The sequence below is a fragment of the Lolium rigidum genome, chromosome 5 (assembly GCF_022539505.1).
Source record: "Lolium rigidum isolate FL_2022 chromosome 5, APGP_CSIRO_Lrig_0.1, whole genome shotgun sequence".
Taxonomy (NCBI): domain Eukaryota; kingdom Viridiplantae; phylum Streptophyta; class Magnoliopsida; order Poales; family Poaceae; genus Lolium; species Lolium rigidum.
The window spans coordinates 82872585-82889109 of record NC_061512.1 but is presented as its reverse complement, the minus strand read 5'-3'; the positions used below and the strand labels follow the sequence as shown (position 1 = coordinate 82889109).

At 41.2% G+C, this 16525-nt stretch overlaps 1 protein-coding gene across 3 annotated transcripts; it reads right to left on the bottom strand.

The window, feature by feature from the left end:
* Positions 1-331: 331 nt before the first annotated feature.
* Positions 332-4828, bottom strand: LOC124654790 (NAC domain containing protein 52-like). 3 transcript variants are annotated; one of them, XM_047193777.1, is made up of 6 exons: positions 4529-4828; positions 4371-4433; positions 3827-4236; positions 3359-3636; positions 1091-1471; positions 332-1011 (listed from the first exon to the last, which is right to left on the bottom strand). In XM_047193777.1, exons 3-6 carry the CDS (start codon positions 3981-3983, stop codon positions 646-648), a joined length of 1182 nt encoding a protein of 393 aa, XP_047049733.1. In that variant the 5' UTR covers positions 3984-4236; positions 4371-4433; positions 4529-4828; the 3' UTR covers positions 332-645. The 3 variants fall into 3 exon arrangements, with proteins under 3 accessions (XP_047049733.1, XP_047049734.1, XP_047049735.1); XM_047193778.1 differs by having other exon boundaries at positions 4371-4430; XM_047193779.1 differs by lacking the exon at positions 4371-4433.
* Between the last annotated feature and the right edge of the window lie 11697 nt (positions 4829-16525).

The window sequence follows — 16525 nt, the reverse complement described above, 5'->3', positions numbered from 1 at the left end:
TTATGGAGAAGAAGAAGCTACAATGGAGATCTGGAGGCTGCAATGGAGATCTGGAGGAATTGCAGGCGGGAGGAAGAAGATCTGGAGGAAGAAGAGAGAAAAAGGAGGGACCTGGGAAGGGGACGGTGGGACGGTGGGACGGTGGGCCGACTTTTGATTCTGTCGGGATTTGGGTGATTTAATTGGTCGATCCGGTCGTGGGGGTCCGCTTTCCTTTTCTGGAGCGGGTTGGTCGGCGGGGCGGGTCCACTTTCCTTTTTTGGCGCGTTGGCTGGCTGGAACCAACGAGCAAACGTTTGCTCGCTAGATCCGTCCAAAAATAATACTCTAGTCATGTAAAACCAGACACTGCTACGAGTTTTTCCTCAGATCCTAACTAATCTACAAAGAATATAATATTCGTTACATTCTCGCGTTCAAGTTGGTCTCCCCAGCAGCGCAGAACCAGTGCTCTCAAGCCTATATTCACATCTTCTCGTTTTATAACTGCTTTACCACCAAACTGGTTAGCATAACTGCCTCAGAACAAAACGGCGACCGACCCATAACTGCAGCAGCCAATTAGCATCTCTTGTCAAGCAAGCCCCTAACAGAGAAACGGCAGTGAACATACCGAGCGTTAAGATCACCCGATCATCAGATCCTCTACCTAGCCTCCAATCCAGCACCTGCCCCAGATGTGGCGCCATTGCAGACGCCACCGTCGGGCGACTCCTGCTGCTCAACCTTGGGCTCTAAGTGCAGAGGCTGCTCGTCAGAGATGCCGTTCGGCAGCACTAGACTGCCAGGACGATCGCTGGCGGTGTGCCAATAGAACGAGAGATCATTCAGCTCCAGGTACTGTTCGCCTTCTACTGGCTCCAGCATAGGTTCGACCAGACGCACGCCACACAAGCCACACTGGCCACAGACGCTGTCCAGCGACTGAGGAGCGACTTCCCCTGGTACGTCGAATATCGTCTCGCTGTCGTCGGACAATGGTTTGGTGTCCTTGTCAACAGTCAAATCAGGCTGCATCCAAACCAAAAGGATAAGAACAATACCGAGTTAAAAAAAAAGAGCAGCGGACAGGAATATCAGGACAAATTACCGGTAGACCATCTTGGCTTAAAACTTCCGTCGAGAAACGACCGATAATGTCAGCTAGCTGCTGTATATGTATGCTGTCACGAGAAATATCAGGACCAGATGTCCTTTTAGGTCCAACACAATTGACAGCACCTTTGCCATTATTTTCTGAGAAAAGGCTCGAGGGAACCTTGCCAACATCACTAGCAGCCAGTCGTTGACCCGCTGCGTTCGACACACCATGACTTGATCCAGGTAAAGAATGGGGTACAGAAGGGGAAAGACCGGAAAGGTCCTTGTTAACATCATTCCATTCCTCTTCATCAAATGGAGCACCATACTGTTCCCCGATCTTAGGACCTAGACCACTTTTCTTGAAGATTTTGCAGAGAACGCAGTCATCCTGCAAGACGGGGTAAACATGAATCAATATACTGCTGCACAAGTGTCGCCAACAAAAAAATGCTAATTTTTACTACTCCCTCCGTTCCATATCACTTCACATATAAGGTTTGGTCAAAGTCCAAGCTTTGCAATCTTTGACCAGCTATCAATGATAAAATATCAATATATACAATTACATAGTCAAATGTAAATGATATGATAGTACATTGCATTCGGTACTATTTTTTTCTAGATAATAATGTATTTTCACATATAACTGGTCAAACGTGGGAAAGTTTGACTTAACCAAATCTTATAAGCGGAGTAATATGAAACAGGGGAATATTAATTTCGAATTGGTGAGTGCCTGGTGTCACACATGGGCCAGTTTCTTTTGGCCCGATGTCCCCAATCACACTCAATTCTCGGCCCAACATCCCCATCCAATCCTACCTCCCATCTAGCCCGATCTTGGGTGGACGTGATTTTACTTCCGGCTCAAATTTTGCTTCATCGACTTGAGCAAGAGGTAACCTGTGTATGATCTTGTCGGACACAGGTGCTCAACCGACTCAGATTTAGCAAGCTACTATGGTATGTTGCCAAATTAAGAAGGTAGCTATTACCGTAGACGAATGATCTGATTCCAATGAATTCACGAAAAAACTCGAGTGTTTCATGTCTCCGCGGTGCGTGCCGTTTTTTCCCTAGCTAGTCTGTTGCGTGCTTTTTTTCCTAGATAGCTTGCAATGCGCGTCTATCTTGACGACTGCAACCTTGGTAACTAATCCATCAAGTGCATAGCAGGTTGACCTATTTTTGTACGTGAGTGTCCATGCCAAAAGCACCGACCAGCTTCACAAGTCTGAGTCGCCAAAAGATACTCAGCGAGTGGCGGTGCCAACACCACACGCCTCCGGTGCTGATAGAGTGATAGTTGAACAATGCTACTGCAGTCTTGGTCGGGTTTCTTCATATGTGAACCAACATCGTTAACTACACACCTATGTTTCCCGATTATGACGAAAATGATTAATATGAGAATGGAGGAGAGAAGAAAAATAACCTTGTCTTTTAGTGATTAATATGTATGTCTGGTAAATATTCGTTATATCGTGCACAATGGCCTATCACATTGTAAAGAAGACATGGTTGAAGGCGGAAGAGAGAGAAGTGTGCAGCAACGCGTGGGCACTTAGCTTGTATGATTAAAAACAAATCAAGTGCTAACTTTTTCAGCTGAAGAACAAATTACCGTCCTTTGCCGAAGCCAGGACCTATATTTTGCTAATGTAACTACTGTTTAATGAGTAGTTACAGCAATAATCTAATTATGACACAGTTTGTGTTTGGCTGTTTGTACCTTTCTATCTGTGCTACGCAAGTGCTATTTTTCTCAGTTGAAGAATAAACCTACTTCGGCTTCAGAAGTAATAGTAGCACTTCTCTGATTACGACACAGATTGTGTTTGGCTGTCTGGACCTTCTATCTTTGCTACCCATGATGCACTTTCCAAAAATAATCTCAAGATTTACCAAATACTAAAGGATATTAAAAATTGAATGTGAGTTGGTGACATGAGCTGCTACTGGAAAAGGAAAGCTTGTATCTACTCGGCATTAACATGTTAGAATATATGCTGATAGATAATTTTCTGAATGAGTCAGCATAATGGTGCATGCATGCTCATGTCAGTGTTATTGTGTTGTCCATAATTTGAATTTTTTGTCCAATTAATAATTTCATACATGAATACAAGTTTCATTGAATTGTTCATCTCTTGAACTTCTCCGACACAGCTGAAAAATAATTTCAGTAGAGTAATCAATCAAACGTAAACATGTGAGTTTGAAGAAAGAGCTCATTTCGCGGAACTTGCTACAAACACGGCAAAAAAAAGCATACCAGTTTAACATCAGAAGCAGGTATTTCACTTTCCACCAGCCTATACTCATACATCACCCAGTCAGTTCTATTACCCCTTGGTGGCTTGCCAAGATGAAACACCAGAGTCCTCTTCATCCCAACAGTCCGGGAATTATATACTACCGGCCTGTCCTTTCCAGTAGCTTTCCAATACCCAGCTTCAGTTGACCGGTTAGTCCTTGACCCAATAGAATACTTCCTATCACGTGTGCAAAAGAAATACCACTCGAGATCCCCACTCTGCAATGAAGCTTTCTCTGAACAAGTCAATCAAGACAAAACAAACTGTTAGAACAGTTTATACGGGAACTCTTCTGCAAAGCAGGATGTTTCACAGCCATATGTAAATATGTGGTTAACCCAAAACCCTGAACTAATCAACACTGGTTCATATATATGGTCCTACAACCCTTCAAAATGTCCATACAACAGGGAGTGAAAATGCACCTGGAAGATCCCAAGGGGCAAATTTGTATAGATCGATATCAGTGACCGCGTTGCAGCGTAAATTCTTCCCCAACAACTTCCTCTTTAGATAATAGACAGTGAGTTCAACATCGGTTGGATGGAACCGGTATCCAGGAGGAAGCGATGTCATGGCCATAAAGAGAATACTGATTTCTATATAATAGTATAGTGAGAGCCAAACTCGGTCTTAGTTCAGAAAAGAAAGAAGAAGAATTAAGGTTTCAGGAGAAGAAGTATGCTTCGTTGAAGGAAGGCAAGAAGTTGGTATACTATCAAGACCAACACCGAAATATCATGGAGCGCCAGAACCGGCAGCGGCACCCCCAGGAAAGAAGCCAGAGATGATCCTTCCTGGCATCAAAACGCATTTGAGTTGCAAGCGCATGGTCCTGTAGGGGAAAAGAACTACAAATTATGAAAGGGATACTAAACAAAATATATATGCAACTTGAAGTATTCAAGTTAACAAATAGATCATGATTTTGTATGTTACTCTAGAGAATATCTGACACGAGGTGTATACCGCTAGTGTATGGAGCAGAGCAAGGCAATGTGAAGGCTGGACTGGAGAAGCGCAGTTGTCCTACTGACATGCGATTCAGAGTTTCAGATTCAAATACGATGTAATGCAATGCAGATATGCAGAATTAGGCTGAATAAACACAGATGGGATCGGCATACCTCGTGATTCATTAACAGAGGAACCGACCATTATCGTGCGGAAACTAGGGTAGACAGGCCGAGATGGTTGGTGTTTGTTGTTGGCGAGGAGAAAAGAGGGACTTACGCCGGTGTTAATGGCGCTGGCGGGGAGGGAGCGAAGAGCGGCGGAGCAGTGGAGGAAGGTGGTGGGTTTGCGAAAGGATAAGGGAGTGGGAGTGCGTTACACAGAGAGGAGGGAGGCGGTGCCGGCGGCGGCGGTGAAGGGGAGGCTTCGCCGCGCCGCTCTTCTCTTGGAGGAGAGAGACGGAGAGGAGAGAGAAGGGAGGCCGGCTTGGCTCTGCCTTGCCTTGTCGCCCAAACTGGCTTTCCCTTTGTTTCTGCTTATTCTACTGGCCTCCTACCTCAGTGGGCTGACTTGGGCCTCCTGTCTCGGCCCTCCATTTCCCTACCTTTCAATACTAATAATAATAATAATAATATTTCTTAACCCTAAAAAAATAAAAAATAAAGAATAATTCTGCACCAAAATTGATAAGCAAAAACTGAACTGAAATAGAAAGTTGAGAGCTAGAGCACACAATGGAGATAGTTTGATCGAGTAAATGTGATTTCATTATTTAAAAAAGTGCTTGTCGATGCAACAGTGCATCCGACTTCTTATCTACCTTGGTGGACTCCATCAAATCTTGGTTCCCGGTCGATCCGTTGTGAATCCAAAAGGTCTGAGGACTAATGGAGCGCCTCGCCTTCATATATAGCTCCCACATGATAGTGTTGATAGCGGAGTAGAGCTCTGTGTTTGGGACGTACACCCATATGCATCACATCTCGCACCTTGGGGCAATTGCAAAACTTTGAAACTCGGTGAAACAAGGCTATAACTGGTAGGAGAGAAAATCAGATTGTATCTATTCAAGGTATACTTAAAAAAATTGGGGCCAATCTTGGTCGACAACCATTTGATAAATATATCGGTATCTGTAGTCAATCACGTTCAGGAAATGGAGCTCAGTTTTATCTGATAAACACACAAATGACCATTTGCTCACTCTATCATCAGTCCAGCGTCGGACTAACTCTTTATCAAAGGTAGACATATCTATGATGGCATTGTGGTGATGGAAGAAGTGTTGCATGATATGGGAATTAAGAAGAAACAAGGGATCATCATGAAGTTGGACTTTGAAAAATCCTATGATAGGGTAGATTAGGAGTTTCTGAAGAGGTCTGAAAAAGGGTTTCATCCTAGTAGGATTACTTGGGTCATGCAAAATGTGAGAAATGATAATTTCGCCATAAATGTTGATGGGGAGAAAGGACCTTTCTTTTGTTCTTCTAGGGGAGTTGGACAAGCGGATCTCCTTTGTTGTGGAAGTTTTGAATGAAATGATGCAAGGGGATCACCGCACTTTACTACTTGTATCATGTATCCTTCTTTTGTTTTTCTAGGGGAGTTAGATAAGGGGGTCCCCTTTGGTGTGGAATCTACAAGATACAAGTAGTAAAGTGCAAATAAAAAGGGTGCCTTTTATAGTAGTTCAAGAAAAGGATCGTTGCAACCGAACTTACCCCATAGTATCTGATGTAGTAACACCAGAGTCTCCAGCCTGACTAAGCCTACGGACATAGAGGGTCGGAGTCTCCGGACCAAAGTCTCCGGTGAAAACGAGAGCCTCTGGACCCCATACTGATAGCAAGGTAGATGAGCCGCTCCCTCAAATTGATGGGGCCGGAGACTTTCCGGAGTCTCTGGCCTATGAGAGACAGAGTCTCCGGTCTAGTGCACACCGGAGTCTCCGTTCTGGAGCTCCACAACTGCAAATTTTATGGAGTACATATCCAACCTTGTTCCTTGCCAACCCTCTAAACAAAGACAACACATATAACTACACAACCTAAAAAAAAACTACCGTATTCATCTTTTCACTTTTGAGGGGTCGATCACCTTCACGTGCTTATCATGGATATTAAACTAAAACATATAAATACACGGTTAAATATCCATGTGTTTTAAGCAAACATACAAAATACACTTAGCGAGGGAAATGCCCTTTCAATCTCCCCTTTTTTGGTGTTTGATGAAAACACAAGAAATTGCAAAGATATTAGAAAAGGCATATCAACATGGTTATAAATATATAGATAGTCCCCCCTAGATGTGTACACACTAAACATTTGCATTTTAAGTACACAACAACTAGGATCAATAACCCCCTGTATTTTATTTACCAACAACAAGTGCAAGATAAACTAGATAAGCAGGAGCATATATAACTTGCACAAGATTGAGACATAAAAAAAATAAAGTAAAGACTAGCATGAGATAGGAATCATACCACACATATAGATAACATAGTCATTACCACATAGATAACCATATGTCTCAAACCACCACAGAATGCGGAGTCAATCACAAATAAAACTGAATATTTCAACGCTAAGATAAAGGATGCGAGCATCGTAAGAATATGAAGCCAACAAAGTGTGTTCCTGACCCTTGCGAATCCAGATATAGATCCTAAATAGAACTACTTCTCCCCCTTTCACATTGAGACACCAAAAAGGAAGAATAACGATGCTACTCGACCGATAGATGATCACTTGGAGTCTGAGTCTTCATCGCCATAACCATCATCACTAGCCGCACACTCCTCATCATCATGCGCCTTTCCTATCTTCCCATGGGTAGATGTCCCAGAGGTGACCTAATCGAGGTCTTTCTAGTTGACAAGGCTCGTGTTCCAATTTGTAAAGACTGATGTCTCCTAAGTGCAGGAGATCATAGTACCTTTCAATAAGAAAAGGTTATCGAACCCACGAGTAGCTGAATATATTGGTTAGTAAATCTGACAAGTAAAATAATGAAAGTTGCAAAGGTTTTGTATTTTGGATGTATAATTTGCAGGAAAAGTAAATTGCAATAAAGTAAATGCTTTTTTCAGAGAAAGCCCAATCCTCTTCTCAGTGAGAGGACAAGCTCAAGTCTGTGTACTGATATAAAAATAAGCGATCCCGAGGGCAGCATGATTTACTTAGAACTTAGACTTCTAAACAACAAGGTAAATATTTTGGCAAGCTTAAATCTCATTGGATGGAGCCTGAATTAGGTGCAGCCATATGTATGAGCGAATACACCCCTTACGATTGGTCCCAAGGCCAAATTAACGAGAACTCGGAATCATTAAGACATAAATATCCAACCACAATAGTAAGTTCTAAGGTCCTGGATTAAATCCCCTATTGCAACTCAAAGAATTGAAAAACTATTTTTGTCATTCCGTCCCTTCCTACCCCTCTCATCACTCTAAGGTGTAGCCCTATGATCCCATAAAGGTGACGTAACACGCCGTCGATATTCGAACATTACCATCGTAGAACCGCATAAAAAGATACAAACTTGATCAAATACTCATTGCATATTATATAGAAATCATAGCCAATTCATCTTATGCCCTCATGAACATGGGGAACTACTCACAACCATGAAACATGATACGGATCTATGGCATGTGGATTACAACACAGTTTAAGAATATAACTTCACCACCAAATAGAGACAAATTGCAATCACAAACATGCAAATAGAACTTAAACAATATACATGGTTCAATCTACCACAAACTATGAGGGGGGTGATGTGGATCTTTGGTGCTGATGTAAATGGAGATGCTTCCCCCTACGCCAAGGAGGAGTGGTGATGAGGATGGCTTCGATTTCCCCCTCTCCGGTGGCCTCGGATCAGCATGATATGAACTTTCCCGGAGTAGGAGAGGACTTTGACCTTTTCCACCGCCTCAATAAATCGTGGAAAAAATATGGCGTATTTTCTAGCAAAACAAAGGCTCTCATATAAAGGAGGGGACAATACGATGCCCGAGGTGCTGGAACCACCTAGTGGCACGGCCTATGGGTGGGGCCGCGCCACATGGGTCTTCCGGGCCCTCGTGGCTCGACTCGCGTGATTCCAACGCTCAATGTCCTTCTCGTGATGAAAAACTTACGTGGTATTTTTCCCCAGATTTATTGATGTCCAGAAAGTTGTTGAAACAACAAAATATGAAAAAGGAGGTTTTCTGCCTTCCAGAAATTAAATACCAATGAAGGGGACTTTGTAGGAAAGTCCCAAAAATCATCTAAATATGCATAAATAATGATAAAACAATGCAAATAACTATAAGAACTAGTTCTATATGTTGTTAATATTATGATACAAAATGCACGTATCAACTCCCAAGCTTACACCTTTGCTTGTCCTCAAGCAAATAAGTGAATAGATCATATCATGCATCAATGAGCTTATGGTTGATAAAATATATACAAGCATTGTATCATGAACTTACCCATGTTCAATTACCATAGTAGCTTCATAAACTAATAACCATGCAAATGATGGCAAAATACATAGAAGCTCTAGCAATCACACCATGCTTTTGAAATAAGAATAACCATTATATGTTGGACAATTGAACCATCTTTGTTTTTGGTTATTTTCCAAGGTATCCAATGTACTATTCTTGAATTGCTATTGAGTTTGCACAGGAGAGAAACTCTCATAAGATAACTAGATAAGGGAGTGGTGTTTTGGAACATGGGAGCATATGCTCCCTCTATTTTGAAATGCATCTTACATGTATTTTGAATTTCAAAAAAATTGAAACAAAAAATTCACATGTACATCTTCTCGTGCTACACGTTTACAAAGTTGTTTCATAAAAAATCGACATGTCATGTGACGTGTGTAAAAAAGACAAAATTCAGTGCTAAAAATAATGCTTTTCACAAGATAAGTTTTCTCTTTTTTACATAGACCACAAAAAATATTAGTTTTTCGTGAAACTTGACGAACGAACATATATTATGAATATGCACATGCAAATTTTTTTGTTAAATTTTTTCGACATTTCGAAATATGATTTTTTGGTAGAGGGAGCATACGCACCCGGGAGCCGAATTGAATTTCCGGTTGTTAAAAGAAGAGAATTCTAACAACAAGATAGGCATGAAGTTTAGCTTATGTTTAACACTTTCACAACTTGTATGGTATTAGTTGACGTTCTTGCCTCCTAGTGGCCGGTATATACCTTATTCATTGATCTTTTAATCATTTCATATGCTCTATTCAACTTTTGACTTCCACTTTTCATGGCTAACCGAATTTTCGGAGGTGCCTTCCTTTTTCGTTCAACATTCTTAGAGCATATGTATTGAAATATCCATTACATCAATTTACTCATTGCCCACTAAGTTAAACAAGAGTATCTCATGCCCCCTTGTTATCACCACTTCCTAACTATCTATCTATACCTAATAATAAAGGAGCTAAGGTTTTACGCCAAAATTTTCGTCCAATTTTATTTAGGACCGTTTTACCTTCCCACCAAATTACATATATCACACTTTTACCACGGTACCGGTTCGTTCCGTTGCTTTTCTGCTTTTCCTCCCAAAACAAACAAGATTTCCTCCTCACCTCTTGATCTCCGGACTTCACATCTACGGCGGTGGTCCAGGACGGCAGCGCACGACGATGGAGGTGTATAGGTGGTGGAGATCGCCCCACCACCGCCTGGTCCACCCGCCCGCGCAAACCAGTGCTGCTCAACTCCAGCTCGCAGCTGACCCACCACACCGCCGCCACACCCGCGCGCAACTGCCTCTGCCCGCACATCCCGCGCCTTCCGCCTCGCTGCTACGCATCGAGCGCCTGCAAGCCCCATGCCGCTCGCCAGCTTCACCCCTGATACGTCTCCGACGTATCGATAATTTCTTATGTTCTATGCCATATTATTGATGATACCTACATGTTTTATGCATACTTTATGTCATATTAGTGCATTTTACGGAACTAACCTATTAACAAGATGCCGAAGTGCCGGTTCTTGTTTTACTGCTGTTTTTGGTTTCGAAATCCTAGTAACGAAATATTCTCGGAATTGGACGAAACGAAGACCCGGGGCCTATTTTTCCACGGAGCTTCCGGAAGACCGAAGAACATACGAAGTGGGGCCACGAGGTGGCCACACCACAGGGCGGCGCGGCCCAGGGCGGGCCGCGCCGCCCTATGGTGTGGGCCCCTCGTCGGCCCCCGACTCTGCCCTTCCGCCTACTTAAAGCCTCCGTCGCGAAACCCACGATGCGAAAAACCACGATACGGAAAACCTTGCGAGACGCCGCCGCCGCCGATCCCATCTCGGGGGATTACGGAGATCTCCTCCGGCACCCTGCCGGAGAGGGGATTCATCTCCCGGAGGACTCTACACCGCCATGGTCGCCTCCGGAGTGATGAGTGAGTAGTTCACCCCTGGACTATGGGTCCATAGCGGTAGCTAGATGGTTGTCTTCTCCTCATTGTGCTTCATTGTTGGATCTTGTGAGCTGCCTAACATGATCAAGATCATCTATACGTAATTCTATATGTTGTGTTTGTCGGGATCCGATGGATAGAGAATACCATGTCATGTTAATTATCAAGTTATTACATATGTGTTGTTTATGATCTTGCATGCTCTCCGTTACTAGTAGAGGCTGCGGCCAAGTTTTTACTTTTAACTCCAAGAGGGAGTACTTATGCTCGATAGTGGGTTCATGCTGCATTGACACACGGGACGGTGACGAGAAAGTTCTAAGGTTGTGTTGTCTTTGTTGCCACTAGGGATAAAACATTGGCGCTATGTCCAGAGGATGTAGTTGTTGATTACATTACGCACCATACTTAATGCAATTGTACGTTGCTTAGCAACTTAATGCTTGGAGGGGTTCGGATGATAACTCTGAAGGTGGACTTTTTAGGCATAGATGCGGTTGGATGGCGGTCTATGTACTTTGTCGTAATGCCCAATTAAATCTCACTATACTTATCATGTCATGTATGTGCATTGTTATGCCCTCTCTATTTGTCAATTGCCCGATTGTAATTTGTTCACCCAACATGCTTTTATCTTATGGGAGAGACACCTCTAGTGAGCTGTGGACCCCGGTCCATTCTTTAATCTTGAAATACAAATCTGCTTGCAATACTTGTTTTTACTGTTTTCTCTGCAAACAATCATCTTCCACACAATACGGTTAATCCTTTGTTACGGCAAGCCGGTGAGATTGACAACCTCAGCTTGTTTCGTTGGGGCAAAGTACTTTGGTTGTGTTGTGCGGGTTCCACGTTGGCGCCGGAATCTACGGTGTTGCGCCGCACTACATCCCGCCGCCATCAACCTTCAACGTGCTTCTTGGCTCCTCCTGGTTCGATAAACCTTGGTTTCTTTACGAGGGAAAACTTGCTGCTGTGCGCATCATACCTTCCTCTTGGGGTTGCCCAACGAACGTGTGAAATACACGCCATCAAGCATCTTTTCTGGCGCCGTTGCCGGGGAGATCAAGACGCCGTTGCAGCGGAGTCTCCACTTCTCAATCTCTTTACTTTGTTTTTGTCTTGCTTTATTTTATTTACTACTTTGTTTGCTGCACTTATATCAAAACACAAAAAAATTAGTTGCTAGCTTTACTTTATTTGCTGTCTTGTTTGCTATATCAAAAACACAAAAAAATTAGTTTACTTGCATTTACTTTATCTAGTTTGCTTTATTTACTATTGCTAAAATGGCCAACCCTGAAAATACTAAGTTGTGTGACTTCACTAGCACAAATAATAATGATTTCTTATGCACACCTATTGCTCCACCTGCTACTACGGCAGAATTCTTTGAAATTAAACCTGCTTTACTTAATCTTGTTATGCGAGAGCAATTTTACAGTGTTAGTTACGATGATGCTTGCTGCCCATCTCAATAATTTTGTTGAACTATGTGAAATGCAAAAATATAAAGATGTAGATGGTGACATTATAAAATTAAAATTGTTCCCTTTCTCATTAAGAGGAAGAGCTAAAGATTGGTTGCTATCTCTGCCTAAGAATAGTATTGATTCATGGACTAAATGCAAGGATGCTTTTATTGGTAGATATTATCCCCCTGCTAAAATTATATCTTTGAGGAGTAGCATAATGAATTTTAAACAATTGGATAATGAACATGTTGCTCAAGCTTGGGAAAGAATGAAATCTCTGGTTAAAAATTGCCCAACCCATGGAGTGACTACTTGGATGATCATCCAAACCTTCTATGCGGGACTAAATTTTTCTTCGCGGAATTTATTGGATTCAGCTGCTTGGAGGTACCTTTATGTCCATCACTCTTGGTGAAGCAACAAAGCTTCTTGATAATATGATGGTTAATTACTACTGAATGGCACACGGAAAGAGCTCCACAAGGTAAGAAGGTAAATTCATGTTGAAGAATCCTCTTCCTTGAATGATAAGATTGATGCTATTATGTCTATGCTTGTTAATGGTAGGACTAATGTTGATCCTAATAATGTTCCGTTAGCTTCATTGGTTGCTCAAAATTCTAGACCACATCCTGCTAATGGTAATTCTTATGGTAGATATGTTTCACCTAATGAGGAAAAGATGTTAGAAATTGAAAGGGCCACCAAGAACTTTATGCAATCGCAGTATGAGCAAAATAAATTGTTTACTAAAACTATGAATGAGCAATCTACCTTGTTGAAGAAAATAGGAAATCAACTTGAAAATCTGAATATGGAGATTTATGGGTTGCAAACTAAACTTGCAAATGCTTGAAGACCGAATCTCATACATGTACTGCGTCACAATCTTCTTTAATTAATAAAATGGCTGCTAAACCTGATGATATTGAAAATAAAATTGTTACTACAGCAAATGCCATCCAAGTTAGAATTAATGAGAATATAAGATTAATGGCTGAGCTGCGTGCTAGGTGGGATAGAGAAGAAAATGAAAAACTAGCTAAAAAGGAAAATGTAGCTAAAGTTTGGACTATTACCACCACTAGCAATGCTAATGATTCATATGTTGCTGCACCTCCTACTATCAATGGTAAAATAATTGGTGTTGGCAATGCTTCTACTCCTAGTGCAAAGCGCGCAAAATTACTGAAGCTGCTAAAGCTATTGAAGCTGCTTGTGATAAAGCTGCTGAAATTTTTTCCAACCTTGGGGATGATAATCCCATTGCTTTAGATTGTAATGATTTAGATTTTGATGATTGCCACATCTCTGAAGTTATAAAGTTCTTACAAAAACTTGCTAAAAGTCCCAATGCTAGTGCTATAAATTTGGCTTTCACAAAACATATTACAAATGCTCTCATAAAAGCTAGAGAAGAGAAACTAAAACTTGAAACTTCTATTCCTAGAAAGCTAGAGGATGGTTGGGAGCCCATCATTAAAATGAGAGTCAAAGATTTTGATTGTAATGCTTTATGTGATCTTGGTGCAAGTATTTACGTTATGCCTAAAAAAGTCTATGATATGCTTGACTTGCCACCATTGAAAAATTGTTATTTGGATGTTAATCTCGCTGATAATGCTAAAAAGAAACCTTTGGGGAAAGTTGATAATGTTCATATTATGGTTAACAATAACCTTGTCCCCGTTGATTTTGTTGTCTTGGATATTGAATGCAATGCATCTTGCCCCATTATATTGGGAAGACCTTTTCTTCGAACCGTTGGTGCTACTATTGATATGAAGGAAGGTAATATTAAATATCAATTTCCTCTCAAGAAAGGTATGGAACACTTCCCTAGAAAGAGAATGAAGTTACCTTATGATTCTATTATTAGAACAAATTATGATGTTGATGCTTCATCTCTCGATGTTACTTGAGATACACTTTACGCGCCTAGGCGAAGGCGTTAAGAAAAGCGCTTATGGGAGACAACCCATGTTTTTACTCCAGTATTTTTGTTTTATATTTGTGTCTTGGAAGTTGTTTACTACTGTAGCAACCTCTCCTTATCTTAGTTTTATGTTTTGTTGTGCCAAGTAAAGTCTTTGATAGAAAAGTAAGTACTAGATTTGGATTACTGCGCGAGTTCCAGATTTCTTTGCTTGTCACGAATCTGGGTCTATCTCCCTGTAGGTAGCTCAGAAAATTACGCCAATTTACGAGCATGATCCTCAGATATGTACGCAACTTTCATTCAATTTGAGCATTTTCGTTTGAGCAAGTCTGGTGGCCTAATAAAATCCATCTTTACGGACTGTTCTGTTTTGACAGATTCTGTCTTTTATTTCGCATTGCCTCTTTTGCTATGTTGGATGAATTTCTTTGATCCATTAATGTCCGGTAGCTTTATGCAATGTCCAGAAGTGTTAAGAATGATTGTGTCACCTCTGAACATGTGAATTTTTATTATGCACTAACCCTCTAATGAGTTGTTTCGAGTTTGGTGTGGAGGAAGTTTTCAAGGATCAAGAGAGGAGTATGATGCAATATGATCAAGGAGAGTGAAAGCTCTAAGCTTGGGGATGCCCCGGTGGTTCACCCCTGCATATATTAAGAAGACTCAAGCGTCTAAGCTTGGGGATGCCCAAGGCATCCCCTTCTTCATCGACAACATTATCGGGTTCCTCCCACTGAAACTATATTTTTATTCGGTCACATCTTATGTACTTTGCTTGGAGCGTCGGTTTGTTTTTGTTTTTTGTTTTGTTTGAATAAAATGGATCCTAGCATTCACTTTATGGGAGAGAGACACGCTCCGCTGTAGCATATGGACAAATATGTCCTTAGGCTCTACTCATAGTATTCATGGCGAAGTTTCTTCTTCGTTAAATTGTTATATGGTTGGAATTGGAAAATGATACATGTAGTAACTGGTATAATGTCTTGGATAATGTGATACTTGGCAATTGTTGTGCTCATGTTTAAGCTCTTGCATCATATACTTTGCACCCATTAATGAAGAAATACTTAGAGCTTGCTAATTTGGTTTGCATATTTGGTTTCTCTAGAGTCTAGATAACATCTAGTATTGAGTTTTGAACAACAAGGAAGACGGTATGGAGTCTTATAATGTTTACCATATGTCTTTTATGTGAGTTTTGCTGTACCGTTCATCCTTGTGTTTGTTTCAAATAACCTTGCTAGCCTAAACCTTGTATCGAGAGGGAATACTTCTCATGCATCCAAAATCCTTGAGCCAACCACTATGCCATTTGTGTCCACCATACCTACCTACTACATGGTATTTATCCGCCATTCCAAAGTAAATTGCTTGAGTGCTACCTTTAAAATTCCATCATTCACCTTTGCAATATATAGCTCATGGGACAAATAGCTTAAAAACTATTGTGGTATTGAATATGTACTTATGCACTTTATCTCTTATTAAGTTGCTTGTTGAGCGATAACCATGTTTACGGGGACGCCATCAACTATTCTTTGTTGGATATCATGTGAGTTGCTATGCATGTCCGTCTTGTACGAAGCAAGAGAGATCTACCACCTTCATGGTTGGAGCATGCATATTGTTAGAGAAGAACTTTGGGCCGCTAACTAAAGCCATGATTCATGGTGGAAGTTTCGGTTTGGACATATATCCTCAATCTCATATGAGAATAATAATTGTTGCCACATGCTTATGCATTAAAGAGGAGTCCATTATCTGTTGTCCATGTTGTCCGGTATGGATGTCTAAGTTGAGAATAATCAAAAGCGAGAAATCCAAAATGCGAGCTTTCTCCTTAGACCTTTGTACGGGCGGCATGGAGGTACCCCATTGTGACACTTGGTCAAAACATGTGCATTGCAAAGATCCGGTAGTCCAAGTTAATTAGGACAAGGTGCGGGCACTATTAGTATACTATGCATGAGACTTGCAACTTGTAAGATATAACTTTACATAACTCATATGCTTTATTACTACCGTTGACAAAATTGTTTCATGTTTTCAAAATAAAAGCTCTAGCACAAATATAGCAATCGATGCTTTCCTCTTTGAAGGACCATTCTCTTTACTTTTATGTTGAGTCAGTTCACCTATTTCTCTCCACCTCAAGAAGCAAACACTTGTGTGAACTGTGCATTGATTCCTACATACTTGCATATTGTACTTGTTATATTACTCTATGTTGACAATTATCCATGAGATATACATGTTACAAGTTGAAAGCAACCGCTGAAACTTAATCTTCC

What these genes read in the sequence shown, in the direction of transcription:
- LOC124654790 (XM_047193777.1), bottom strand. Translation starts at nt 3,983, where the DNA reads ATGGCCATGACATCGCTTCCTCCTGGATACCGGTTCCATCCAACCGAT. An exon ending in TGCCCCTTGGGATCTTCCAG is followed by an intron (nt 3,637 to 3,826) that starts GTGCATTTTCAC and finishes TGACTTGTTCAG; the next exon opens with AGAAAGCTTCATTGCAGAGT. An exon ending in TAAGCCAAGATGGTCTACCG is followed by an intron (nt 1,012 to 1,090) that starts GTAATTTGTCCT and finishes GTTTGGATGCAG; the next exon opens with CCTGATTTGACTGTTGACAA.